Source organism: Alosa sapidissima, chromosome 6, assembly GCF_018492685.1.
Source record: "Alosa sapidissima isolate fAloSap1 chromosome 6, fAloSap1.pri, whole genome shotgun sequence".
NCBI classification, from domain to species: Eukaryota; Metazoa; Chordata; class Actinopteri; order Clupeiformes; family Clupeidae; genus Alosa; species Alosa sapidissima.
In genome coordinates, this window is record NC_055962.1 from 38,947,877 (window position 1) to 38,975,767 (window position 27,891).

A 27,891-nucleotide genomic window follows, 5' to 3' on the forward strand; every position below is an offset into this window, starting at 1 on the left:
GAGAGAGAGGTCAGAGACCCGTAAGATAAACAGAGTGGATGTAGTTGCATTAGAGTGTGGTCACGTAGGCCGAGATAAATGTCCCCTCTCCCCACTGCCTTCCGGCGGCTGGCAGCAGCAAACCGATCAGACGAGCCCGAGATGATGATCAAGTTTATCGTTGCCTACGATAGGCCTAGTGAAACTTCCCTTCACCAAGTTCACTCCGAAATAATTATTCACCAGAAAAATAGTTTGGACGTAAACCCGACGTACAGGAATGCCACTTGCGCCAAATTTATAGGAGTCATTGCAGATGAAAAGACGTCTTAAAATGTCGAACAATGCATACAAGGCCTTCCCGAACGATAGAGATACAGATATATCCGAAAAGGAGTGCGTCATTGACCGCAGTTACATGCAGGGAGTAACCCGGTTTTCAACAGCAATATTCGTTTTGCGCGCGAGTTGTGTAAACTCATTTTGATGGCATCAATCCATTTAATCCGGTATTTGGCGCAAACCGAATATCGCTGCTACATTTAAAGCCCGAATATTCCCTGCATGTATAACTGTGGTCATTGTGTACGGTGAATTGAATGGACACATTTAGATCGAGCATGGCAAGTCATTGCAATAGCCTATAATAATAGGCCTACCATTTCGTTACTGCATTAACCATAGTGATGTTCTTATTGGAAATTTAAAAATACTAAAATTAAAAAGTTAATTGCGTTGTGGGGCTGTCAAATGGTTATTGCAATCATTGCAAAATCACATAAAAATCCCCCAGGCTACTTGGAACATCTCTTTAAATTGTGCTCAAATACATTTCTATGGAAGATGCTAACATGGCGAGCTGGTTTAGCCAAGGCCTAAAGATCATGAAGGATAGTATGTAAAACATTGAGCCATGAGATGTGCAGTTTGAAGCCCTTAAAAGACGTGCACTGTTTACTCACTGTTATTTTTATTTAATTTATCTTGAGATGTTTTAAGTTTAAATTTCAGCTCAGTGAAGCACTTAAAGCACCAACACTTCATTAAGTTACTTTTCTTGTAGAATTGTAAATCATAGGTCATAGGACAACCTATATAGGACAGTAATTAAGGGAAAAAAGTGAACCTGCTGCAGTGTTTAATGCGATGTGGTTGAATATTTGGGTGCACCTAACTTTTGTGCTGGTGTACCTAAGAAAAAAAGTTAGGCGCACCAGTGCAACCAGTGCAACCAGTTAGTCTGGAGCCCTGTAGTGACTTGATTACAACACTGCCATCCACCCAACACACACTAGATAGATGGACAGATAGATACTTTATTGATCTGCAAGGGGAAATTCTACACACACACACACAAACACACACACACACACACACACACACACACACCATCCACCCAACACACACACTCCACACACAAAAACACTGTCTACCCAACACACACTGCACAGCACTGTGTGTGACGCTTCTGATATCCACCCAACACACACACACACACATAAATACACACATGTCAATGCACACACAGAGCTCACAGCAGTGGGTGGGGCTGACTGAGCGGTGCTGTCTTGTTTTCCCACAGTGGTGAGAATGGCCAACACGGGACTCTCAGCGCTGCAGGCCAATAACGTCACAGATTTTAACGACATCAGGTGAACCCCACTCTGCTCCACGATATGGACGTATTCTAGTACGATATGGACGTATTCTAGTATAATATGGACGTATTATATGATATGGACGTATTCTAGTATTATATGGACGTATTCCAGTACGATATGGACGTATTCTAGTATAATATGGACGTATTATATGATATGGACGTATTCTAGTATTATATGGACGTATTCCAGTACGATATGGACGTATTCTAGTATAATATGGACGTATTATATGATATGGACGTATTCTAGTATTATATGGACGTATTCCAGTACGATATGGACGTATTCTAGTACGATATATATTATGACCATATTCTAGTATGATATGAACATATTCTAGTACAATATACGATATGGACGTATTCTAGTACGATATACAAATTCTAGTATGATATCCGATGTGGACGTATTCTAGTACGATATACAAATTCTAGTATGATATGGACATATCTTAGTATGATATGGACATATTGTAGTATGATATGGACGTATTCTAGTATGATATGGACATATTGTAGTATGATATGGACGTATTCTAGTATGATATGGGCATATTCTAGTACGAAATATGTATTCTAGTACGATATACGTATTCTAGTATGATATGAACGTATTCTAGTATGATATGGACATATTGTAGTATGATATGGACGTATTCTAGTACGATATGGACGTATTCTAGTATGATATGAACATATTTAAGTATAATATATGTATTTCTCCTCCTCCCCCTCCTCATCCCCTCTTCCTCCTCCTCTCCCCCTCCTCCTCCTCCTCCTCCTCGTCCACTCCTCCTCCTCCCCCTCTCCTCCTCTCCTCCTGAGGTTGGGTTTCCACGTCCCTTCTCAGATCTCCATGCCCCACCTACACCTGCATGTTCTTGCTCCCCGCAGTCGCATGTACGAGGACGCCATTGAACGCTGCCTCACAGGCTCTTACTGGTTCCTCACGGTGAGTACACACACACACACATCTACAGGTGCCTCACAGGATCCTACTGGTTAAGTGTGTGTACACAGTGACTGTGTGTGTGTGTATGTGTGTGTTGTCATTTAGTCTAATGCATTTTCTTGCCGTCTCATCTCCCCGCACACATTGGTCTGTTGTTCTGTTCACTGATGGAATACGTTGGGGTTTTGCTCACTGCTATATTTCTTCACACATGTAGGCCGTGTTTTGGCATTGGGATTTTACTCACAGCTAAATCACACGTCGACTGTGTTGGCATTGGGTTGGTCACGCCAAACATGAGGAAAATACAATGTATTAATAACGGCATGTAAAAAGATTAACTTTTGATGAAAAGACGTTTTTTACTTCAGTGATCAGACTCCTGAACAAACTGAGCTGAACAATGATGTTTTTCCCCTTTTCTCCTGATAGAACATTAATTATACTAGCGGCGTCTTGAGTAGTTCCGTTCTGATAGAACATTAGTATAGAACATTAATTATACTAGCGGCGTCTTGAGTAGTTCCGTTCTGATAGAACATTAGTATAGAACATTAATTATACTAGCGGCGTCTTGAGTAGATCTGTTCTGATAGAACATTAGTATAGAACATTAATTATACTAGCGGTGTCTTGAGCAGTGTTTGGAATAACGCCGTTTAAAAGAACGGCGTTAGGTAACGACGTTATTTTTTCAGTAAAGGGGTAATCTAACGAATTATGTTTCCCGTCGTTACAACGCCGTTAACGTTACTGGACGTTAAATGCGGTGTGTTACTATGCATTGATTGAATAAACTGTGTAATCCGAACGCACCCCTGGCTCACAGCTAGTGAGGAGGTGGGTTAAGCAGAGTCATGTTTCATGATAGTAATCAGAGCCAGTGTTTTTACACACTTGCCACACGCGCAACACACACACACGCAACAGCTAAAAGAGATTCGACGAAACAGCAGAGGTCAGGAGCAATCCGACGATGAAAAGTTGGCATTTTCAAGGTGGAGATATAAGCACTACTTCAAATTCATTGTGGTCAAAGGCAAGAACGTGCATGTAATGTGTGCATTATGCCGAAGCGAAGACTTTGTCGACATCCGTTGTAATCTGTAATTTAATGAAGCATCACACACGCATCTAAAGCTAGTGGCCAAAAAACACAGATACCTCCACCACAGATGATAGCTTGCCATCCACTAGCAAAGAAGGACTCGGAGCAAAGTCCTCCAAGCATTAAAAGCGAGATCTTTCTGACTCACAACAAAAACCTATGACACAGGCTGAAGTCAACCGTAGGTCTGTGGATGTGCAATATCTTTGAATTTCCCCTTGGGGATCAATAAAGCATCTATCTATCTATCTATCTATCTATCTATCTATCTAATAAATATCGAAAGTTATGTAGCCTACAAATACCTGTCTGTTCTCATTTCAACTGGCTGCTCAAAACTGCTCAAAAAAATCCAAATTCTTTGACATATAGCAACTTTTTTTGTAACAGTAACGCAAATAGTTACTTTCCCTGGTAACGAGTTACTCTTATCATAGAGTAATTCAGTTACTAACTCAGTTACTTTTTGGAACAAGTAGTGAGTAACTTCTTCTTCGTTGCTGTGGCCGTTTATGATCCAATCAGCAACATCAGAAATAGAACAAACAAGTTACAGTGCTTATAAAAAGTATTCAGGCCTATGCTAAAGTTGACTAAAAAGAGTTAGCCTATTAGCTGGTTTGATGCCCATTGAGCTCAGTGCATATCAAACCAGCTAATAGGCTAACTGAAACACCATGCCACCATGCCAATGTATCCTGGATCCATTAAATAACTGGCCTTTAAAAATAAAAATCTGCCTGCCTCTATGGGAATTCAACATAGGTTTAACATAGGGGTATGAATACTTATGCACCCTGTATTTTAATGAAGAACATTTATTTATGTACGATGCATTATTCATTCACAAAGAAAATTGTTGTCCTTAAAGGTTGGATTTTTCCTCATTTTTTTTTAAATTAAGGCATTAAGATCCATTTTCAAAAGATTTTTTTTATTTTTTATATTCCTCTTTTTAGTCAACTTTAGCATAGGCCTGAATACTTTTTATAGGCACTGTAACTTGTTTGTTCTTATCTATATTTCTGATATGTTTATAGGCACTGTATACTGCAGTTTAGACCCTTTTCAAATGCTGTCACCAAGCACAAAATTACATATTTACCATTACAAAGAGTTTACAACAAATTTAACCTAAAATTAAAAATGATAAAGTTATCGTGTGTTGTTGTAGACATACAAGTCTTTATACCCCACACGTAGTGGTTGCCACTGAGAACCAGGAAACTCCTAGAACCTTGTAGTGTCAGCCTGCTAGTCCAACAGAATCTTCTGCCTGGCAGCCTAAACTACTGACCTCCAGTGATGGAACGGAACCGTCACTTAAATTAGTAAGACCTATGACCACGTATAGCAGAATTCGCCTTTAACTTGCTTGATGAAGATGTTCCTCTAGTAAACTGTTAGATTTCAGAATGCATTTTTAATTTTATGTTAATAATTAAAATGTATTTTGTGGATTTTGGATTTGAATTTTAAATGAAATATATATAACTTCATGTTCTTCAACAGTTTCTGCGCAAATCATTAGTACATGAGGAGAAATTCGGCAGCGATGCTGCTGCCATAGAAAGATTGGTACTAAAGGTTTATTTTAACTAGAGCAACAGCGCCATCTGGTGTTAACAGACGCTAAAACATCCACTTGTTTTCTACACATCACGTGATAACAACACGGAAGACGTGAGATCTAATCGGCGGTAGCGTCAACTCAATCCAGTGTCTCCAATCACTGCTTTAACGGCACGTTAGGACGCGATGACAGATCAGGAGAGTAATGGTGACCCGAAAGATACATTTTCAAATGGTGACACTTGTATATTCTGCAGAATTGCGTCCAACAACACAGACACCGAAATTGTACATTGTGTGAGTTCTCTTTTTAGCTAGCCTACTGCGCAGCTTTTGTTTTATCTATAGACATATCTTGGTTTTCTCTGTAGCCAAATCAGTTTTAAAGTACTAAAGTAGCAACCAAATGAGTTGTATATTACATTTTTCTGTCAATTTCCTTGAATGATATTCACATTTCCAGAACAGTAAGTGATATTCACATTTACAGATCATTATTCCACTGCTTGGTTGAATTTCCCATTGTCCTACGTAATTTAGAACGACCATTAACCGTATGTTATCTGCACACCTATGAAGTATATCCATTTTTTTGGCCGTATCACACTTGTATATTAATTCGCCAAACTCGTTGTGAAGTTTAAATGAACTGTCACGTTGCATCCGAGCTGTAAAATGCAGACGTTCAGAACATTGCAACATTGTAGCATATGATGGAGGTGGCTTTTAGCTAGATGGATGACGGCAGGCTAAGTAAAAGCAACATTTCAAAGCTGAAGTTCATCAGAATCTTGGGATACGCCCGCTTGACAACGGGAGAGATAGAACTAACGACTGGCCTTTGGCCGTAGCAACCATCCATTTAGAACTAGTAACGGCAGTTTGTCCTGTGAGTTGAGAAATTAGTTCTACAAACAAGACAGTTTTAGCTATTAAAACGTTTAAATTGTAACAGGAAATGAACACAACGCAAGTGGCAACAGTGGAATACGCGGGATAATGGACTCCACGGTGGTCTGTTCACAGAAGTTAATGCAGTACGAGGTTTAAACGGCCCTCCGCTTCGCGTCGGGGCCGTTTTACAACCTCGACCGTGCATTAACTTCTGTGAACAGACCACCGTGTCGTCCATTATCCCTTACGTAAGTGATATTCACATTTACAGAACCGAACAGTAAGTGCATTTCTGAAAAGAAGTGTCCTGAAACTGCACCGCACTTTCTCACAGTTCATGAAAATGGCCATGCGCAGTTTATCGCTTAAGTTCAGCAGCTTACTGTGGTTCTCAAACTGTTTTCATTTGGCCACTGTGTGTGTGACAAAGAGACAGACAGGGGGCCTGTACTACGAAGCGGGGTTACTGGCTTATCTGGGTAACTTCGAGAGTAACTTGATCACGTGTGGCGTAACTTCCCGATTAACCCGTACTACGAAAGGTGGATAGGTTTTAACCGAGGTATGCTGCCTTGGCAATTTACGCTGCATCTCAAACCTGCTCCGACCAGGTTATGTTCTTGGTTAACCCGAGGTTTCTGTTAACCACACCCTTTATAAGTACCACCCTTCCACTAACAATTTCTCCCGAGACATGTCGGCGTACCTGGATGATCCATACGACATTGGAGCGCAAATCGTGAGGCACTCTCTTCGCAGGGCGAGGGGTTTTAGAGACCGCCAGAAAATATATATAGCCTACCCGGACGATATTCTCTATGAAGATATAGATTGTCAGCCGAGGGAATTCGTTATCTTTGTCAGATGATCTAGGAAGACGTCTCATAGCAATGCCCGTACGTGGACATTCATGTATTCAATCGGTGATGCAAGAATACTGTAGGCCTATGTCCGAAAATAAATCGGACATAGGCCTACAGTATGCTGAACATCTGAGCAAGAATAGCCTAAAATAAATCGGACATAGCCTACAGTAGGCTTAATAAATAAAAATCACCATTTTAACAAACGTTTGGCAATGGTGTTGCATCTGAAATGTTCACAGGATTAGGCATGCACTAAATCAGTCAATGGGGGCTACTTAAACATTCAATTATCCTTATTACTGTAATCTATATGCCCACTTCTGAATTGGGTTGCATCTGTAGGCCTTTCTATGAACTCAAAATAGGCTATTTAATGATTTCAACTCATTTCAGACATTCCGCAAGCTACTAATCCTCCGTAACACATATTTGAAGAACATGTGGGAATAAAACTTTACTTTTAGGCATTTAGGCTACCCGATCTGCAATACGTTGCCAACAGCCTTGCTTTGCTCACTGCCGACGTATTTGATTTTTGTCGTAGAGTGGGTTTTAATTCCTCATAACTTGTCATAATAATTGTGCATTCCTCATCCGTAAAATAAGGGGATCGCATCATCATTGAAAGTGGTGACTTGCGCTGCAACCTGCCCCTTTTATGTGAACGCGCACAAACTCCAATTAGGTTAACCCCGGCTCAACAAATCAACTTCATAATCAGCGTCGTAGTACCGATTAACACCACTTAAGATAACCAGGTTTTGTCAACCCTGGTTTAACAAAGTAACCCTGGGTTACATCTGGGTAGGTTAAGCTCCCTTCGTAGTACAGGCCCAGGGTTCAGTGTGCAGCAAAGATTCTAGAACAGAGCAAGATAGATCAGTTACGTCATAGGCATGAAGTACGCTCTGAGCCCGACAGGGCGCCATTTTGGTAAGCTCAGCGCAATATTTCATATACAGTTCCAATTCTATGAGCCCACCTGAACAGCTGTTTTTAACGTTACCAGCTGTTTTTTTACTCGGTAATGAACTGGAAGAACTGACAGTGTGAAAGGCCCGATTGATCTTTTTCAAGTTTACACTGAATAAGGTAAAGGCCTATTATTTAGACAGAAGTAGCTATTGTAGGCCTACTTGTAAATTATAGATCACATAAAATCCCATTGAGAGACTGTATAGCCTACTTATAAGCTAGCTAGCAGGCAAACTAACTTAGCTAACGTTATATTATCACAATTTTTCTGTTTTCTACCTGTAGGCTATAAGTTAACCCTTTGTTCACGGCCTGCTTAAACAAAGCGCCTATAGGCTGATAGATAGCCTATCAATCACTAATAAGGTCGAGATTTCACTCAAGCGTCTGATGTTCATAACTTAAATAAATGCAAATGTTAGGCCTAGGCTAAACACAACCGTGCTTGACAAATTTGTATCGTTTCCATGTAGTCAAAAACTCCCAAATGGTCCTGCTTGCTTGTAAAATGCATATGACCACAAGTTTGTTTTCAAATCATTTCAAAATCATTAGCCTATTTACAGGCTGCAGCCAACTTAGCCTAAAACACGATATGTTATAATTGAAAACATTTGCTTGAGTTATAAATTAGCTGTAGTCCTATTATTTAGGCGTATACTCATCTACTGTAAATCCTCAAATTATGACTAGGCTCTTTTATTTACTTATAGGCTGTGTAAGCACATGCCTTTATTTAATTAAGCATTATTTACTTTGTATTAAATTCGTATAGGCTGCGTCGCGGCAACAATTGTGCAAATGTGTATGACTGCTTCAGCCTCTCGCAAGCTCAAAAGAGGGCAGCAAGCGACTGAGCTTGAGAGCGACGTGAGACTCGTGGTGAAAATATTAACTTTCAGTGTTTTACGATGCATTTGTGAATTAGGCCTACGTTTAATTAAAAAGTGTTTCTTGCGTGCGTTCATTCTCTCATTCCCTCTCCAAAATGTTGTTCAAGGCCAAGTGCATGAACCCAGCATCAGTGTGAGCATCACATGAATCTCAGTTGAGACAATAGATTGACCATATTGTACAATTGCAAAGCCTCATCATAGGCATGTTACATTCATGACATGAAAAGTGGAACTTATAGAACGAAAATTACAAATTACGCAGTCGGCTAAACGTTTTAAACTTGCGCAAAACTGATGAACCCAGCATCGGTGCGTCGCATAAATTAAAACACAAATTGAAGCAACAGCTTGACCATTGGACAATCCTACCACAAAACCTTTCCATAGGTATGCAACGTTTATGACATAAAAAGTGGAATATGAACGCATTTCATCACACCTGACAATTAAACGGAGTTGTGGCTGTTGTGCGATTTGACTGATTCTTGAGTTTCGGCGCAGTGTTGACTTGCGCGTCTTTTTAAGATTGGTTTGCGTAGGCCTAAACGAAGGAAAGCCCTCTAATCGGATGGGCAAGACTGACAAGTAGACGGGCCTAGACCCGTCCAGGGCCCAGTTTCCCGAAAGCTTCTTAAGCCTAAGAGCGTCGTAAAGTCCCTCTTACGAACGTATTAAGATTTGCCGACTGTTTCCCGAAACCATCGTAGCTTAAGAGCTTCGTGAAAACACTCGTAGATCTACGAGTGCTCCAGAGTTCTCGTTACCGGCTAAGAGCGTCTTAACAGTACTTCTCACTGAGGTCACCAACAGGACATACAGAGGAATTACAATTTAGAATACATAATCCAATTTACGTCCCCATTCTTTATTGTGTTTACCTGTGATGAATCAGATTTTAGCGTGCAAAATAGCATAGCATACACTTAATGGTCATAATAATGTGATGAAAAGCAGACAAAAAATGCAATCATTAAGTTATGAAACGAGACGTTGCCAGAATAGTTTGCCATTATCTTTGCTAAGTGAAGGCTATATTTTATTAGGCCTATAAGGTAAAAAGCAGAGAAAGCAACATGTGGTATAGTCTGTACTGCATCAAAATCTAAGCTATACACATTTCCTCACTTTCTTACTCGACTTCTTTCTTATCTTCAAACGTGTTCTTAAATGACACAGCGAAAAAGTATTGCATGGTGCAACAATCTAATCTAATTACAATTATTTATGTCTGTGTGTGGTATATAACCTACTTGGGATGCTTACATGCAGATGTCAAAGTGTTTCTATTTTCGTATTGATTGTGAATTAATGTGTAGATCCGAAGTTTAAACGGTAGGCCTATAGCTGTGACGTGCAGTCACCTGACATCACCATCAAATCAGAGGATATTTCAGAACTATTAACGTGGACAGCTCCCCTTAAGAGCATCTTAAGAGCAGTGCACGCGCGTTCACGCTACGGGCATGTTCGGGAAACAGTCGGAAAAAACAAACAAACGATCGTAAGATGAATTGTAGAAAACCCTCTTAAGAGCGTGTCTCCGTCGTTATCGGGAAACTGGGCCCAGGCCCGCCCGTGGCTACGCATAGGCCTATATCAAACAGGTGCTTTCTCTTCGACCTCCACAAATTAAACTACAGTTAATTCCTTAGCCGTTTGAATAAATTTGAGATTGACCTCACGACTGACAACGTTGTGATAAATAGGCTATAATACTAACTTTGCAAAGTCAACTTGAATGCATCAATTTTGAACAAAGTTGTGTAGGCTACAACGCGCCAGTTGAAGTCTGCATGAAAATATATTGCAAAAGATATTGCACAAGCCACGTTTTGATTTATTTAGGGGAGATGCAGGCTGAACCCGTTTGAGGGAGAGAGGTGCGGGGAGAGAATGCGTGCTCTACACTACGGACATCTCTATGAAATAATGTAGCCTAGGCTATCAAGGCTAATCCATATTTTAAATAAGCAATCATGGAGACAATAAGTTAATAGGCTAGACAGATATTGTGAGTAGCCTAGACCTAATGCAGGAATTGACGTTACAGTTATTCAGTAACTGTAACGAATTACTGAAATTTAAATTTATCTTTAGACTACTTCGTTTCCCAATAAAGTTGAACGAAACGAAATTACAGCAACGCGTTATCTCCAACACTGGCTATACATGGATTTCTATGGAACGTCACGAAACATGCGTGCGCAACCAAGAGGCAGATAGCCTAATTTACCCTAGGAAATAATTTGACATTGTCTTTATACAATATATTTAACTGGTCTAGACATGGTGTGGTATATTGGGTTTCTCGTAATTTCAACATACAGCTTTACAGAACAAAATATTGTTAACATTTTAGGATCAGCGCCATAGGATTCCCACGGTAGCCAGCGTCTGTGACGACACCTGAGCTTACTAACATGGCGCCCGTAGAGTCGTAGAACGTACTTCAACATATCCAACGTATTCTCCTGCCAGTAATCCATCTTGCTCTGTTGTAGAATCTTTGGTGTGCAGTAGCCTAGTAGAGTTTATTGCCAGACTGTGTAATTCATTGTCATAAAGGAAGAAACCCAGACAACAGATTTTGTTTTGATTTGTTTTTTAAGTGTAATAGAAATTGCAAAATAGTAGCCAATGTTGCCAACTATTTTAAATGGAAAGCAGCTAAAGCTCCAAAAGTCGCTAAGTTGGCAACACTACCGTCCACGTCACAGAAAAGGTAGACCTGAGCAGTCCTGCCCACTGCTGATTCTGGAAGTAATAATTCAGTATAATTTCTCCATTGACAACTGAAGTAGGCTATAAGGCATAAAATTGTAACTGTCCTTTGTAGACATAAAACCAGCTAAAACATGACTAAGTAATTGTATATGCTCATATAGACAGCAAAAGTTCATGGGCCATCTATCTTCTTTTGATAAAAATGTGTTTTGTCCGCGATTTCACTACCTAACATCCAGGGGCGGAGCTAATGGTTCACTATAGGGGGTGCGACGATCTTTAGTGGGCCCCTATACTGTCGGTGTTTATCCCAAATTCATGTTTTTATTTAGTCCACTTCATATTGTGCTTATTAGAGGCTGAGGCATTTGGTTTATGTCCTGATGACCTAGCCTACCGTTTAGTCTGTGCATCGGGGCAGCTTAGGCCTGCGACGATGCGAACTGTAGTGATTAGGCGCGCCTGCAGGTGTAGGCCTACGGCCGTACGCACTGTGCGTACCATCAGGCAACTCAACGAGAGAGAATTTCCCCTGTGTGTGTTCACACAAAGTTAGCCCACCATAACTTCCCAACTGCTTCACAACTGTGCAGTATCCCATTAACTGCTCGACAATAGGCTATTTACAATTTTCTTTCAAATTTGTAAACACGTTGTCAAAAACAACTTTAATGTACGCACCTTTAGTTTGAGCAGGAGAGGGAATAATAGCCTAACAAACGCACGCAGCAATTACAGACGTTGTGGGCTAGGCCAGGGGTTTCCAAACTTTTCCATGACAAGGCCCCCCAAATACCACAAGGTTCTGGCCAAGGACCCCCTTGATGTGTTATTAAACCCATCGACAATACTACGGCAAATCTAAAAATACATAAAGCTAATCCTAATAATTAGGCCGCAAGCACTTCGCGATGGAGCATACAGTGTGTAAAAATTGCATTTTGGGGCTTTCTGCTATATGAGAGCTATCACTCTACTATTGATGGAAAATATAATGTTCAGATGTGCAACAAACTAGATGTACCGCAGAGCGGTACAAAATATGACCGCCGCCCAGTCCAGCACATGTTTTCCACAAAAATAAGTCACGCTGAAAGGCATATATGATTCTAACTGTCTCACTGAATTGCATTATGCACACTCAATTCTCACTGGTATCTGCTAGACAACAAGTACCAAAACATGATTAGTTCATAGATTTCACATGTATACAACCCCACCCCCATCTTGCCTGGTCATAATTCTGAGAAATTCTTGAATTGTGTGCATGTGTGCGTGTACATGTTTATGTTTATGTGTGTGTGTGCGTGCATGTGTGTGTTTGCCTGTTTATGTGCCTGTGTGTGTGTGCATGTGCATGCATGCGTATATATGTCTACTGTGTGAGTATGTGTCATACGTACTGTAGGATTACTGTGAATGTATGTGTGTGCGTGTGTATCTGTTTATGCACATGTGTGCATATGGAATGGGTTTACATGACCCCTGGAGGCAAACATACGCAAAAAATTGGTCATCCTAGGCCCTACGGTTCTTAAGATATTCACAGAAAACTGTGTCTGCCCTACCCTCCTTTCGGGGGGTCCAGTCCAGCGGGGGGGGCTACAGATCAAAACGAAAAGCGATGGTTCCATGCTATCCATGTGGGGTTACATGCCCACCAAGTTTCGTGTACCCCGGTCTTTCAGTGTCCCGGGAATCCTTGTTGGTGTACGGTCACTAAATGTACACATACATTATTTTATTGTAAGGCCCCCCATGAACGAAAGTCCACGAAACTTGGCATGCATTCGGAGGGTGTCATAATGATCCTACACTTTCAATTTCGTGCAGTTTTGACCATATCAGCCAGAGATATTGTGATGAAAACACCTAATGTTTTGTTTTTTAATTATAACTAGGTGGCGCTATACATGAAATAAGTGGTAATGGGATAGGTTGACATGCCCCCTTAAGACCAACATACAAAAAAAAGGTGGACCTCCTAGGCCCTACGGTTCTCGAGATATTTACAGAAAACTGTCTCCGGCCACCTACAGGCCAGTTGGTGTATAGTAACATAAATTCATTTATTGTGTGGCCCCCCATGAACGGAATTCCACGAAACTTGGCGTGCATTCAGAGGGTGTCATAATGATCCTACACTTCCAATTTCGTGCAGTTTTGACTATGTCAAAAATGACACCTCATTTTTACTTTTTTGTGTTTAACTAGGTGGCGCTATACATGAAATGAGTGGTTATGGAATGGGTTGACATGGCCCTTTGAGATCAACATACAAAAAAAAATGGTCCTCCTAAACCCTACGGTTCTCGAGATATTCACAGAAAACTGTGTCTGCCCTACCCTCCTTTCGGGGGGTCCAGTCCAGCGGGGGGGCTACAGATCAAAACGAAAACAGGAGGTTCCATGCTATCCATGTGGGGTTACATGCCCACCAAGTTTCGTGTACCCCGGTCTTACAATGTCCCGGGAATCCTTGACAGAAATTTGGACATGCGAAAAAGAAAAAAAAAAAAAATCTGACTAAACCTATATGACTGCCGCTTCGCTGCGCGGCGGTCATAATTATTATAATGGCATTGTATAAAAAACCCTCATAGTAATAGGTGTATTTTGATTTTTTCAAATGTATTTATTTGTTGCTTTTATTTTTCCTTCCAACTTGCTGAGGCCCCCCTGGCACCCCTTCGCGGCCCCCACTTTGAAAACCACTGGGCTAGGCTACTTGTTGCTTTCTTTTACTATGGTTGCCTGTTATCAACACACAATGTTAAGCTAATTCACTAACTCAAGACTTCAAGGCTATCATGGATATAAAACGTTTTTTGGAAACAATGAAAGGGTGGAGGTAGCAAAGGATGGAACTAGAGGAGTTATTTCAGATGAACAAGGTAGGCAAAATGCTTGTCAAAACGTTAGCATTACATCTGGATTATACTGAATAATGTTTACTGATGTTAAAGCACGAACGCTGTTTAAAGCCATAGCATACACAACGGTAAACTAGAACAAAACTAAAGGTAACTTTACCCTTTATAGGGCCGTATAAAGTTGTCCATATGAATAGGTCGTTATTAGTAACTTGAATTACTACATACTGCATATCAATGTAAATATACAGGTCACACAAGCACAAGTTTAAACTTCATGTAACTGTTAAGACTATAGAAATATACAACACAACTACCTCTATTTTTTTTTATATATATATATGTCCTATATTTCTATTTTGATACATACATGTTCTATATTTCAGTCTTGCACTTTAATTTAATGTTTATTGTCTATGGCTATGTCCATAGTATGTCTATGTCTGTATTTAAAGCATGTCTATGTCTGCATGGGAAAGTAAGAAACGAAATTTCAATTCTTTGTATGAGCAGTGCATGTAAAGAAATTGACAATAAAAGCCGACTTGACTTGACTTGATTAGGCGTTGTTGTATATTGCATATGGATTTTGTACTACAGTAGGCTACTTTTTAGGTGACCAATGCACGAACGAAACCGGGAAACGGACAAATATTATTAAGCCTTTCAATGTTTTGTTGCGCGCGGAGGGGTAGATGGTGCGCTTACCATTCATTCCTGCTGGGGCGCCTGATAGTGACTGCTGTTGTCGCGGCAAGTGCACAGTATAGACACAGTGTAGACTAGACCTACATGCTATGTCACTGGTTTTCTGTAGGCTAATAAATGCAGCCTGTAGCATAGGCTACTTCGGCAAACCCAGACCGGTTGTGGCATCAGTTTCGCTTTTAAAACGCAACAGTGTAGCGAGAGGGAGAGTGCGGGCTATTTCATTTGCAGCATGACAGACCAACTCCCATTGTGAGCGCACTCTACGGACCAGTGGCATCTTTAGTAGGCCTAACACTTTTCATTATTATTTTCCCCCAGCAATCAGTACAAATAAGCATCGGTAAATATAACAATTAATCAAGATAGATTTGGCCAAAAGTGGGCCCCCTTTGCGGTCGTGGGCCCGGAGCGACCCCCCCCCCCCCCCCCCCCCCTCCGCTTATGCTAACATCCTAACGTGTAAAAGCCGGTAAAAGGAGAGCCTTTGCTTGGTAGAGATCACCGTTGCCATGACAATGTTTATGATTTCTCGCCACTATCAGAGATGCGTGGCCATCTGATGAAAACTGATTTTACATTACATTACATTACATTACATTTGGCTGACGCATTTTTAGCCAAAGCGACTAACAACATGGTAAACAGTTTAAGTTTTAGAGCAATTCTCAACAATTTTAGGACAATTTAAAAAACATTAGAGTACAGTAAGAATAAGTGCATCAGTGAGTGCTGTTTTTAACAGTTACGTGTCAGTTTAAGACGGCTGGTGAGTGCTAGGATCAGTAAGACTTGTTGTAAGTGGTGCTATGAGAGGAGATGTTCTCTAAAGAGCTGGGTCTTCAGGAGTTTTTTGAAAATGGAGAAGGATGTCCCTGCCCTTGTAGGATCTGGCAGTGTGTTCCACCAACGAGGAACAACAGATGAGAAAAGTTTGGATTGGCTTGAGCGTACCGGTGGTAGAGCTAGACGTCGTTCGTCTGAGGAGCGCAGCGGTCTGGAGGTAGCGTATGTCTGTATGAGGGCATTCAAGTAGGTGGGAGCAGAACCGGAGATTTTCTCCAGCTTTCACCACCGCAGTCTTTATTAGTGCCATCTAATCATAACGTTAGCTGCACCATAGAGCTGGCTTAAACAGGCCATATAGCGCAGTCTGCACCATAGAACTGGCTTAAACAGGCCATATAGCGCAACCTGCACCATAGAGCTGGCTTAAACAGGCCATATAGCGCAATCTGCACCATAGAACTGGCTTAAACAGGCCATATAGCGCAACCTTCACCATAGAGCTGGCTTAAACAGGCGATATAGAAGGTTAGGAGATTAAATGCCAGCCGAAACTAAAAAACAGACCAGGCCTCTATTTGAGATTGGCCTTTATTTATCCAAACCTGTAGCAACACCAGTCGTGTAAAAGAGACAGGCTATTTGGGACTCAGCTTTTATTTGAAGTTTTACGGTACAAACATTGAAGGGGTCTATATGGATAATATATATCCGGTGGTTGAACACTTTTGTATATAGGCTTCAAGTAGGCTAGTGAAATGCCCCATGTTGGGGAGATTCATTGACTATCTGACAATCTAACAGACAATCTCAATAATGCATTTTTTTTACCAACATTAGCAGTTGATAATGTAAACAAAAAGCAGACAATTATAGGCTACACACAACACAGGTTACAATTTATGATGTGAAAAAGGGACAATGATGTGTTAGGGACCAAAAAACGGAGTGTGCGGCACACTTAACTGCCCTCAAGTGTTCAGGTGTGTGTGAGCACAACGCTTACCTCAGGTACTTAACTGCCCTCAAGTGGTCAGGTGTGTGTGAGCACAACGCTTACCTCAGGTACTTAACTGCCCTAAAGTGTTCACCTTTATGAGTGGCTGAATGATGACCGTACATGTCTTTTGAATGTGTGTGTGAGTGCATGTATTTAGATGTAGTTTTTGCAACAGTAACTAGCACTAAGCTAATTCACAGCTACTGTAACTAGCACTAGGCTAACTCACTGTAACTAGCCCTAGGCTAACTCAGGGCTGCTGTAACTAGCATAAGGATAACTCACTGTAACTAGCACTAGGCTAACTCAGGGCTACAGTCACTAGCACTAAGCTATTTCGGGGCTGCTGTAACTAGCATTAGGCTAACTCAGGGCTACTGTAACTAGCACTAGGTTAACTCACTGTAATTACTCAGGCTACCTTTTGGAGAGCCACGTTCTGTCCCTTCTGGGACAATAAAGTTAATCTAATCTAAGCTACTCAGAAACAGGTGGGAACTACTAGCTCATGAGCTACATGTAAATTTGCTACCCCTGTGACCATGACTACCCCAGACTACCCCCCTGTGACCATGTCTACCCCCCTGTGACCATGACTACTCCTGTGACCATGGCTTCTCTCCTTTGTGGATCCTCTGGTGTGCCTGTGTCCTGACTCAAGTATTTTCCACATTGTGAAAACCAGAGGCCTAGGGCTTCTCTCCTGTGTGGATCTTCTGGTGTCTCTTAAGACTATGTGTGTTACTAAAGGACTTAACACAGTCAGAACACCGATACGGCTTTTCTCCTGTGTGTGTGCGCTGATGCATGGTGACCTCTGACCTACTGCTAAAACTCTTCTTGCACATATTACACGGATATGGCTTTTCACCTGTGTGTGTCTGGTAGTGTTTATTGAGAACAAACAAGCGACTGAAAGCCTTCCCACAGACAGAGCACTGGAACGGCTTTTCTCCTGTGTGTGAGCGCTGATGGAGAGTGACGTATGCCTTACTACTGAAACTCTTTCCGCAGACAGAGCACTGATATGGCCTCTCTCCTGTGTGGACCCTCTGGTGTTCCTTCAGACCAGAGCTTTGTCTAAAGGCCTTTCCGCAGTCAGAGCACTGATAGGGCTTTTCTCCTGTGTGTGTGCGCTGATGCATGATCAGCTCTGACGGAGTCTTGAAACTCTTCCCGCACGTAGTGCACTGGTATGGCCTCTCTCCTGTGTGGATCCTCTGGTGCATCTTAAGGTTACGTGTGTTGCTGAAGGCCTTTCTGCAGTCAGAGCACTGATTCAGCTCTTCTCCTGTGTGCGCACGCTGGTGTGTGGTGAGCTCTGACCTAGTCCTGCAACTCTTCTGGCATATGTTGCACGGAAACGGCTTCTCACCTGTGTGTGTCATGTAGGCAAGGCAATTTATTTATATTGCGCATTTCATACCCCAGGTAGACACAATGTGCTTTACATAGCTACGGCATAAAACAGGTATAAAACATATCACAAGTATAAAATATATCACAGTAGTAGAATAAGGAAACGGCTTCTCACCTGTGTGTCATGTAGTGCACGGAAACGGCTTCTCACCTGTGTGTGTCATGAGGTGGTTTTTGAGAATAGACGAGCGACTAAAGGACTTCCCGCAGGCGGCGCAGCGATGCGGCTTTTCTCCTGTGTGCGTGCGCTGATGCGAGGTCATCGCAGGCTTCGTCCTGAAACGCTTCCCGCACGTGGTGCACTCATGTGGCTTCTCTCCTGTGTGGATCCTCAGGTGAGATTTGAGGTCACTCTTACGGACGGTCTTCCCACACTCAGCACAGTGATGGACCTTTTTCCTAGTACGGCTGATCTCCTCTGTGTCCATTTAGTGATGGTTTGCAAGAAAAGAAGGTTGAGAAAACATTTTGAAAAACACTAATAATTATTTTTATTATTGTAAAGATATTTTACCTCAAAAATGCCATAATACAAAAAAACTAATGAGCAGCTTACTTGTAGGAGAGGTGTCTTTGTGGCAATATTCTCTTAAATCAGATTCTTCCTCTGGTATCACTTCCATCAGTGGAGACTTGCGGTTAAAGGATGCTGCTGTTTCAGTCTCACAGTCATGGTCTAGTCCAAACAGGCATTCTTCTTTGCCCCCCTCTTGCACACAGTCATGGTCTAGTCCAAACAGGCATTCTTCTTTGCCCCCCTCTTGCACACAGTCATGGTCTAGTCCAAACTCTTCTTTCCTCACCTCATGTACTGGCGTAGGCAGCAGAGTTGGTTCAGTGTGTCCTGACATTTCACACTAGTTCCGTTTTGTATAACAAATCCAGTCAAACTTCTCATCAATGAAAGAGTTAAATAGCAAACAATACACATTAAGTATAATCTTACTGATAATTACACTTATAATCTTTATAGCATCCCAGCACCTACTTTATAATTACACATAATCTTTAGAGCAACCCAGTACCTACTTGTAAACATAGGAGTTCAGAAGTCTGACATTGGTGTGTGGTGTTCTTCTGCCCCAACCATTAGATTCAGATCTAACCAATCAACTCTTCTGTCCTACCCATTAGATTCAGATCTAACCAATCGCCTCTTCTGTCCCACCCATTAGATTCAGATCTAACCAATCGCCTCTTCTGTCCTAACCATTAGATTCAGATCTAACCAATCGCCTCTTCTGTCCTACCCATTAGATTCAGATCTAACCAATCACCTCTTCTGTCCTACCCATTAGATTCAGATCTAACCAATCACCTCTTCTGTCCTACCCATTAGATTCAGATCTAACCAATCGATTGTAGGAGCTTTTGGAATGTAAACTAGATTGGAAGGCATTCATGTGTATGAGCCCTGTGTACACGTGTGATGGGCCTCAGATGGAGCCTGAAACAATGTGAGGGAGGGGGTGGAGGTGTGAAAGTGGGTGGAGGTGTGAAAGTGGTTAGGGAGGGGGTGGAGGTGTGAAAGTGGGTGGGGAGGGGGTGGAGGTGTGAAAGTGGTTGGGGGGGGGCAACAAAGAAAGCTTCCATTCTTCCTTAAAGCCTGTGTTGCAGGTTAACCACCACTGTTGATTAATGGGTACATAAAGCACTCAATATATGTATATCATTTTTAAAAATGTCTCCAAATGGTGTTAAATGCCAGTTTTTGTTGTTTTTAGCATTAGCGGGTTTTTTGTACGCAATTCGGTGATGACGTCACATTGGGGACTACTTGATCTGCGCTTCATTCATTTCAATGCATTTCAATGGACATCGCGGTTACACTTTCAACATAAAGTTTGTATATTTACACTTCGAATTTATATCACAGCTACCCTATGATCTACCAATGGTAATAACGGTGCCTGATATCAATTTAGTAATTTTTCTGAATTTCGGGAGGTCTTGTTTTGGAGGGTATGTTTTACATTCATTCCTATGGGAAACGGTCGCGGTTACACTTTCAACATAAAGTTTGTATATTTACACTTCGAATTTCGTTACAGCATTTATATGACAACGACCCTATGGTCTAACAAAGATAACAATGTCTTCCAATTTTAGTTTAATGCAATTTTCTGAATTTGAGAGGCCTCGTTATGAGGCTACATAATGCACCTATTCAGTTCAATGTATTATGCTTATAACATTACGACACTTTTTTTGTTACTGTCAGTGAACAGCACCGAATGAAAGTCAACATTTTCTTTATATCTAGTGATAGTGATCATGTCGTTAGTTCAGATAAGTAGGCTACCGGGCAAACTTAGTCAGAAGATCAGAATATGAAGCATCATGATAGCTAGCTGGGCTAACTTTTTAGTCCCACCTGTGAGCCACCCCATTTGCTAGCTTCTAGCCGCCGCCGATTAGGCTGGTCGTGTCTTCAGCATGAATATTTTCGATAACTACTGCTCGTGATTGATTGCCATTGACATCGTCAGGGTACGGCTTACCAAAGAGGGAGATAATATGGGCAAGTCGCAGTTTTGCAGGTGCTTGTGTGGGCTGTGCCGTCCCGATGGAAACTGTGGTGGAGAGCTGTAGTAACTAGTTCTAGGGAAGCGAGTGCATTTTGGCCGCTGGTCGAGGAGCTCCCCTGTGACCAGCATATGACATGATCTATCTAGCTATCTATCTACCTGTCTATATACATATCTAGGCTATCTATAGCCTATCTATTTATCTATAATCTGCGCTATCTACTGCTGAACAATCCCTTACTCGTCTCTCTTTACTCCTCTCTCGTTACTCTCAAGGGTCTCAAGGTGGGCTTTGGTCTGTAGCCTCCCCAAGGTGACGTAATGCAATGCATTGTGGGGGAAAGGAGAATCACTTCAAACGCTGTGAAATAGTACCTGCTTTTTCGTATTATATTCCGTTTTGTGATACCCAACAACATCAAATACAATGGATAACAGTTTAAATGTTTATTATCAACAAGCAAATTGTGCAAATTCGTTGGAAAATGAACCCTGCAACACGGCCTTTAAAGCATTTCCTACTCCATGCATGTTCTCTGGACTTTATTTATAGTCATTTGTATCATTACTGTATATTTACTTTATTTATAGTCATTTGTATCGTTGCTGTATATTTACCTTATTTATAGTTGTTTGTATCGTTGCTGTCTATTTACTGCATGTGCTATAGGCTTTATTCATAGGTACATTTGCTGTACATTAGTACTTTATTTATAGGTACATTTGCTGTACATTAGTACTTTGTCTGTGTGTATGAGTGTTTCTGTTCTAAAACAAAGATTAGACGAGGACAGAGATTAAGAATGATACTGTAGGATGATTGACAAGCAAGCAACATGGAACTGATTTTTTTGTTGCAAATTCACACAGGGCATCATCAGTTTGTTTCATATAACTTGGCCTCTGTTCTGTCTTGTGTAGAATGATGAGCTTGTCTGCTTCCGAGACGTGAAGCCGGGAGCCCCTCATCACTATTTAGTGATCCCGCGAGAGCATGTGGGCAACTGCAAGTCACTGAGAAAAGAGCACATCCAGCTGGGTAAGAGCACATGCCGCTGGGTTAGAGCACATGCCGCTGGGTTAGAGCACATGCAGCTGGGTAACATGCTGCTGGGTTAGAGCACATGCAGCTGGGTTAGAGCACATACAGCTGGGTTAGAGCACATGCCGCTGGGTAACATGCCGCTGGGTTAGAGCACATGCAGCTGGGTTAGAGCACATGCAGCTGGGTTAGAGCACATCCCGCTGGGTAAATATGCAGCTGGGTTAGAGCACATGCCGCTGGGTTAGAGCACATGCAGCTGGGTAACATGCTGCTGGGTTAGAGCACATGCAGCTGGGTTAGAGCACATACAGCTGGGTTAGAGCACATGCCGCTGGGTAACATGCCGCTGGGTTAGAGCACATGCAGCTGGGTTAGAGCACATGCAGCTGGGTTAGAGCACATCCCGCTGGGTAAATATGCAGCTGGGTTAGAGCACATGCAGCTGGGTTAGAGCACATGCCGCTGGGTTAGAGCGCATGCAGCTGGGTTAGAGCACATGCCGCTGGGTTAGAGCACATGCAGCTGGGTTAGAGCAGTGTTTCCCAAACTTTTTTTCTGGGGACCCACTTTGTAAAAATGACAGACCATCGCGACCCATTACACCTCAAATCTACCCTGCAACCACCAATATTGTTTTAGGCCACAGGTTCTCCAACTTTTCTATGCCTTCCCCAACCATACATTGCTATAGGATCTAGATAGATAGATCCTGCTTTTAACACTGTTGTGTTGCATTTTGAGCACCATCAGCGTGAAAAATTGGAAATGACTACTGAAAAGACACGTTTTAATGCGCACCCGAGAGTTTGGGGAAATTCTCGCTTATTGCACAGTCGTCATTCGTCAGCATAGTAAGCTGTTCCTGTATTTCTAAAATAAAATGTTGTAGGCTACGTTGCGTTGCAGACAAATGGGTCCATAACACTGTGGATGTCAATTCCGATGTAAACAGCAAATAACTGAAGTCGGTATATTGTATTGTTGTATTATATTATATTGTATAGTCGTTATATCAGAACAAGAGGCTTTTGCGCAATAGCCGGAAGAATGCGCCTTTACTTTGGAGTTAGCTAGGTAGAAAACAAGAGGAATAGTGTTTAAAATGTCCATTGAAATTGTAGCCTATATAATGCACTGTTGTGCATTTTAAATCAGAAATAAGAATGTGAGGAGGTTGCTATTAACTTTAAAAATTGCATCTACAATCGAAACTATCTACATGCAAATTGAATGGCTTTATGTCCGGTCTATGGATGTCTGCTTTAGTTGACAGCACGGTCACTAGATTTTAATCGGTAAAGTTGAGGAGCTGGTATCTGTTAATGTTCGTGCAAATAGGCGGATTCATGTCCCTTGTAGTTTGCAACTGCGAGGTACATGGCAGGCGCCCCACAGAACGCGACCCAGAACGCGACCCAGATTTGGGAAACGCTGGGTAAGAGCACATGCCGCTGGGTAAATATGCCGCTGGGTAAGAGCAGCTGGGTAAACATGCCGCTGGGTAAATATGCTCCTGGGTAAACATGCCGCTGGGTAAATATGCCGCTGGGTAAGAGCAGCTGGGTAACAATAATAATAATAATACATTTTATTTAAAGGCGCCTTTCTTGGCACTCAAGGACACCGTACATACAAATATAAAATATAAAAAAAAAAAAAAAACAACAAGCAAGAAAAGACAAAAACAGAAACAAAACAAGCAAACAAAATAACATCATATGGAATAAGCAGTTTTAAAAAGATGTGTTTTGAGTTGTGATTTAAAATGGGGGAATGAATCAATGTTTCTAAGTTGGGGTGGTAGTGAATTCCAGAGACGGGGAGCAGAGCAGAGCAGAGCGGCTGAATGCTCCCCATGGTGGTGAGACGGGCGGTGGGGACAGACAGGTGTGAATGCTCTGCTCCACATGGTGGTGAGACGGGCGGTGGGGACAGACAGGTGTGAATGCTCCACATGGTGGTGAGACGGGCGGTGGGGACAGACAGGTGTGAATGCTCCACATGGTGGTGAGACGGGCGGTGGGGACAGACAGGTGTGAATGCTCCACATGGTGGTGAGACGGGCGGTGGGGACAGACAGGTGTGAATGCTCTGCTCCACATGGTGGTGAGACGGGCGGTGGGGACAGACAGGTGTGAATGCTCTGCTCCACATGGTGGTGAGACGGGCGGTGGGGACAGACAGGTGTATGGAGGAAGAGGATCTTAGAGAGCGGGAGGGAGTGGGAACATGGAGGAGATCAGACAAATATGGAGGGGCGAGGTTGTGAATGGCCTTGAAAGTAAACAGGAGGACTTTAAATTGGATGCGGAACTGAACCGGGAGCCAGTGGAGCTGATGGAGGACGGGAGTGATGTGGTGAATGGAGGGGGTTCGAGTTATGATGCGGGCAGCTAAATTCTGGACTAGTTAAAGTTTATGGAGGGATTTGTGGGGGAGGCCGAAAAGGAGAGAGTTGCAGTAATCAAGACGGGAAGTGACGAGACTGTGGACAAGAATGGCAGCAGTGTGGGGGGTTAGGGAGGGGCGGAGGCGATTGATATTACGTAGGTGGAAGTAAGCAGACCGAGTGATATTATTGATGTGGGATTGAAAGGATAGTGTGCTGTCAAGGATGACACCCAGACTCTTAACCTGAGGGGAGGGTGAAACAGAGGAGTTATCAATAGAAAGAGAAAAGCTGTCTGTTTTGGATAGAGTGGACTTAGTACCAATGACGAGGACCTCGGTTTTGTTACTGTTTAGTTTAAGGACGTTTTGGGTGAACCAGGTTTTTATTTCAGAGCTGGGTGTCATCTGCATAACAGTGGAAATTAATGTTGAATTTGCAAAAGATATTGCCGAGGGGAAGGAGGTAGATGATGAAGAGTAGGGGCCCCAGGACAGAGCCCTGGGGCACACCTGAAGTGACGGAGGAGGGGATGGATTTAAGGGACTTAAGTTGAATGAACTGAGTGGGGCCAGAGAGGTAGGATGTGAACCAGTTGAACGGAGTGTGGGTGATGCCAATGGAAGACAGCCTGTTGAGGAGGGTGGTGTGACAAATGGTATCAAAGGCTGCACTCAGGTCGAGGAGGATGAGGATGGTGAGGAGTCCAGAATCAGCTGCCATAAGGAGGTCATTGGTCATTTTAATAAGTGCTGTTTCAGTGCTGTGGAGTGGGCGGAAACCGGACTGGAACTGTTCATACAGGTTATTATTGGATAAGTGAGAATGGAGTTGGGTGGCAACTGTTTTTTCAAGGATTTTGGAGATGAAGGGTAGATTGGATATAGGACGGAAGTTGTTAAAGTCAGAGGGGTCAGCACCAGGTTTTTTCAAAATTGGGGTTATGGCAGCAGTTTTGAAGGATGTAGGGACAGTTCCAGTGGTGAGAGAGGAGTGGATAATGACAGAAATGAGGGGGGAAAGGGAGGGGAGGCTGGCTTTAACAAGTTGTGTGGGGAGGGGGTCAAGTTGACAGGTGGATGGTTTGGCTTTCTGAATGAGTCCTGTGATTTCTAAGAGAGTGGGGAGCTGGAAGGAAGAAAAAGAGTGTGTGGAAGGGTGAGAGTCGGCTGGGATGCTGAGGAGAGGAGTCGGTCCAAGGTGCTGGTGAATATTCCGGATTTTTGCAATGAAAAATGACATTAAGGAGTTACAGAAGGAGGTTGTGTACAAGTGAGGGGGGAGAGAGTTCTGGGGCTGGGTGATATTGTTTAGTAGGGAGAACAGTGGCTTAGAGTTGCCTTTGTTGGTAGTGATTATACTGGAAAAATAGTGGGTTTTGGTGCTGGCAATGGAGTCCTTGTAACATAAGATATGGTTATTGTACATTTCTTTGTGAATAGTGAGACCAGTTAGTTACCAGATAGTTTTTCTATGGAGACGTTCAAGTTGCCGACCTTTGGCTTTCATGAGACGAAGATCAGGGGTGAACCAAGGGGCGGAGACAGAAAAGGAGACAGATCTGGTTTTCAGTGGAGCAAGGGAATCAAGAATATTATGGAGACCAGTGTTGTAATGAGAAACCAGAGCGTCCAGAGTGGATAGATTGTGGGTGTCAAGGAGGCAGGAGGCGTGTATGCTTGAGGTGAGAGTGGCAAGGTTGATATTATTTATATTCCGAAAAGAAATGAGGCATGGTTTTTTAGAGATGGAGAGGGTGAGTTTCACTGTAAATGAGAGGAGAAAGTGGTCAGTTATAGGGAGTTCATCAGCTGTAAGGTCGAGAGGGGTGACACCAGAGCAGTAGATTAAATCCAGGATGTGACCTTTGGAGTGTGTGGGAAAAGTGGTATGTTGCTGACAACCAAAACTCTCTAAACAGGAAATAAAGTCTTTGGTGAGAGGCAGATTGATATGTGGATGTTGAAATCTCCCAGAAGTATTATGTTTGGTGAGAGAGAGGATAAATGGGTGAGGAAAGCAGCAAAGTCATTTAAAAATTCACTATTCGGTTTAGGGGGGGCGATAGACAGTAGCAATAATGGTTGGAGTGGGACCAGACAGTTCGCAGACAGCAGATTCAAATGAGCTGGAGACAGGCGCCGACACCGGCACGACTTTCCACTTCTCGCGGAAGATCATCGCGAGACCTCCTCCCCGGCCGGAGCCGCGGGGTTGACGGGTGTAAACAAACCCGCTAGGAGTGGAATCGTTCAGCTGAGAAAAGTCATTGGGCTGTTGCCATGTCTCGGTTAAACAGAGAAAGTCTAGCTTACGGTCGGCAATGAGGTCCTGGATGAGATGTCCCTTGCCTGTCAGTGAGCGGATGTTGAGCAGAGCGAAGTTCAGTGAGGTGTTGTCACAGCTGGTGGTGGTGCGAGCCGACCGAGCTAGGCGGGCTAGCACGCTGTGGTCAACAGCCCGGCTGGTGGAATGTGAAGGGCGACGAGAGCTGGACCAGATGGACTTTATTGCTGTTGAGCTGTTGTGGTTGAAATGCCGGCGGGACCCTCGGTGGATGTATCTCCGGCGGGGCTGGAAGGCGATGACCGGGTGAAGGTGGAGAGCCTCCGGCGCAGGTCCAGGCAGGTGATAGCGCAGCTGGAGCAGGTCAGTGGCCGAGTACTGAAGCAAACCCGTCACTAGCAGGTTAACAGGCAGTAGAAAGAGCCAGGCACAAACAAACAAGATGTATGTCCTACCGGCCCATACTGTGAATGAGGACTTCCGTGAATGAGGCAGTATCGATGGCCAGGTAACGCCAGGTAAGGCTCAACCCGGAGCAGAACAGGTGAGCAAACAGTGAAGGCTCACACAAACGGTAGTGCCGACAGATCGTGGAGGTATTCCAAATGAAGACAATTACACTCCCCGATTAGGCCGTGGAACCGAAAATGACTTAAAAAGTTAAAAGGTTACCGGCGAGCAGCGGCAGCTAGTTGCGCCAGCGTTCACTCGTCGGCCATGTTTGTGACATGCCGCTGGGTAACATGCCGCTGGGTAAATATGCCGCTGGGTAAATATGCCGCTGGGTAATATGCCGCTGGGTAACATGCCGATGGGTAAGAGCACATGCCGCTGGGTAACATGCCGCTGGGTAACATGCCGCTGGGTAATATGCCGCTGGGTAAGAGCACATGCCGCTGGGTAACATGCCGCTGGGTAATATGCCGCTGGGTAACATGCCGCTGGGTTAGAGCACATGCCACAGGCTGAGTTGGTAGAGGAGTGACGTAGCCTCTTAATGCCCCCCCCCCCCCCCTAGCCTGAGTTAATGCCCCCCCTCACTCTTCACCCCCCCCCCCCCCCCTAGCCTGAGTTAATGCCCCCCCTCACTCTTCACCCCCCCCCCCTCTAGCCTGAGTTAATGCCCCCCCTCACTCTTCTGTCTCAGTGCTGCGGATGGAGGAGATGGCCAAGGCAGTCCTGCAGATGAAAGGCATAAGTGATCTCCAAGACATCAGGTGATGTAACC

At 43.1% G+C, this 27,891-nt stretch overlaps 1 protein-coding gene across 1 annotated transcript in view; it reads left to right on the forward strand.

The window, feature by feature from the left end:
* si:dkey-25e12.3 (histidine triad nucleotide-binding protein 3) overlaps positions 1–27,891 on the forward strand; it is a 50,734-nt gene that overhangs the window by 14,367 nt on the left and 8,476 nt on the right. The window contains exons 3-6 of the mRNA XM_042094951.1: positions 1,562–1,631; positions 2,468–2,594; positions 21,865–21,982; positions 27,811–27,880. Of these exons, the coding sequence (XP_041950885.1) occupies positions 1,562–1,631; positions 2,468–2,594; positions 21,865–21,982; positions 27,811–27,880 (385 nt within the window). The remainder of the gene's footprint in view (positions 1–1,561; positions 1,632–2,467; positions 2,595–21,864; positions 21,983–27,810; positions 27,881–27,891) is intronic.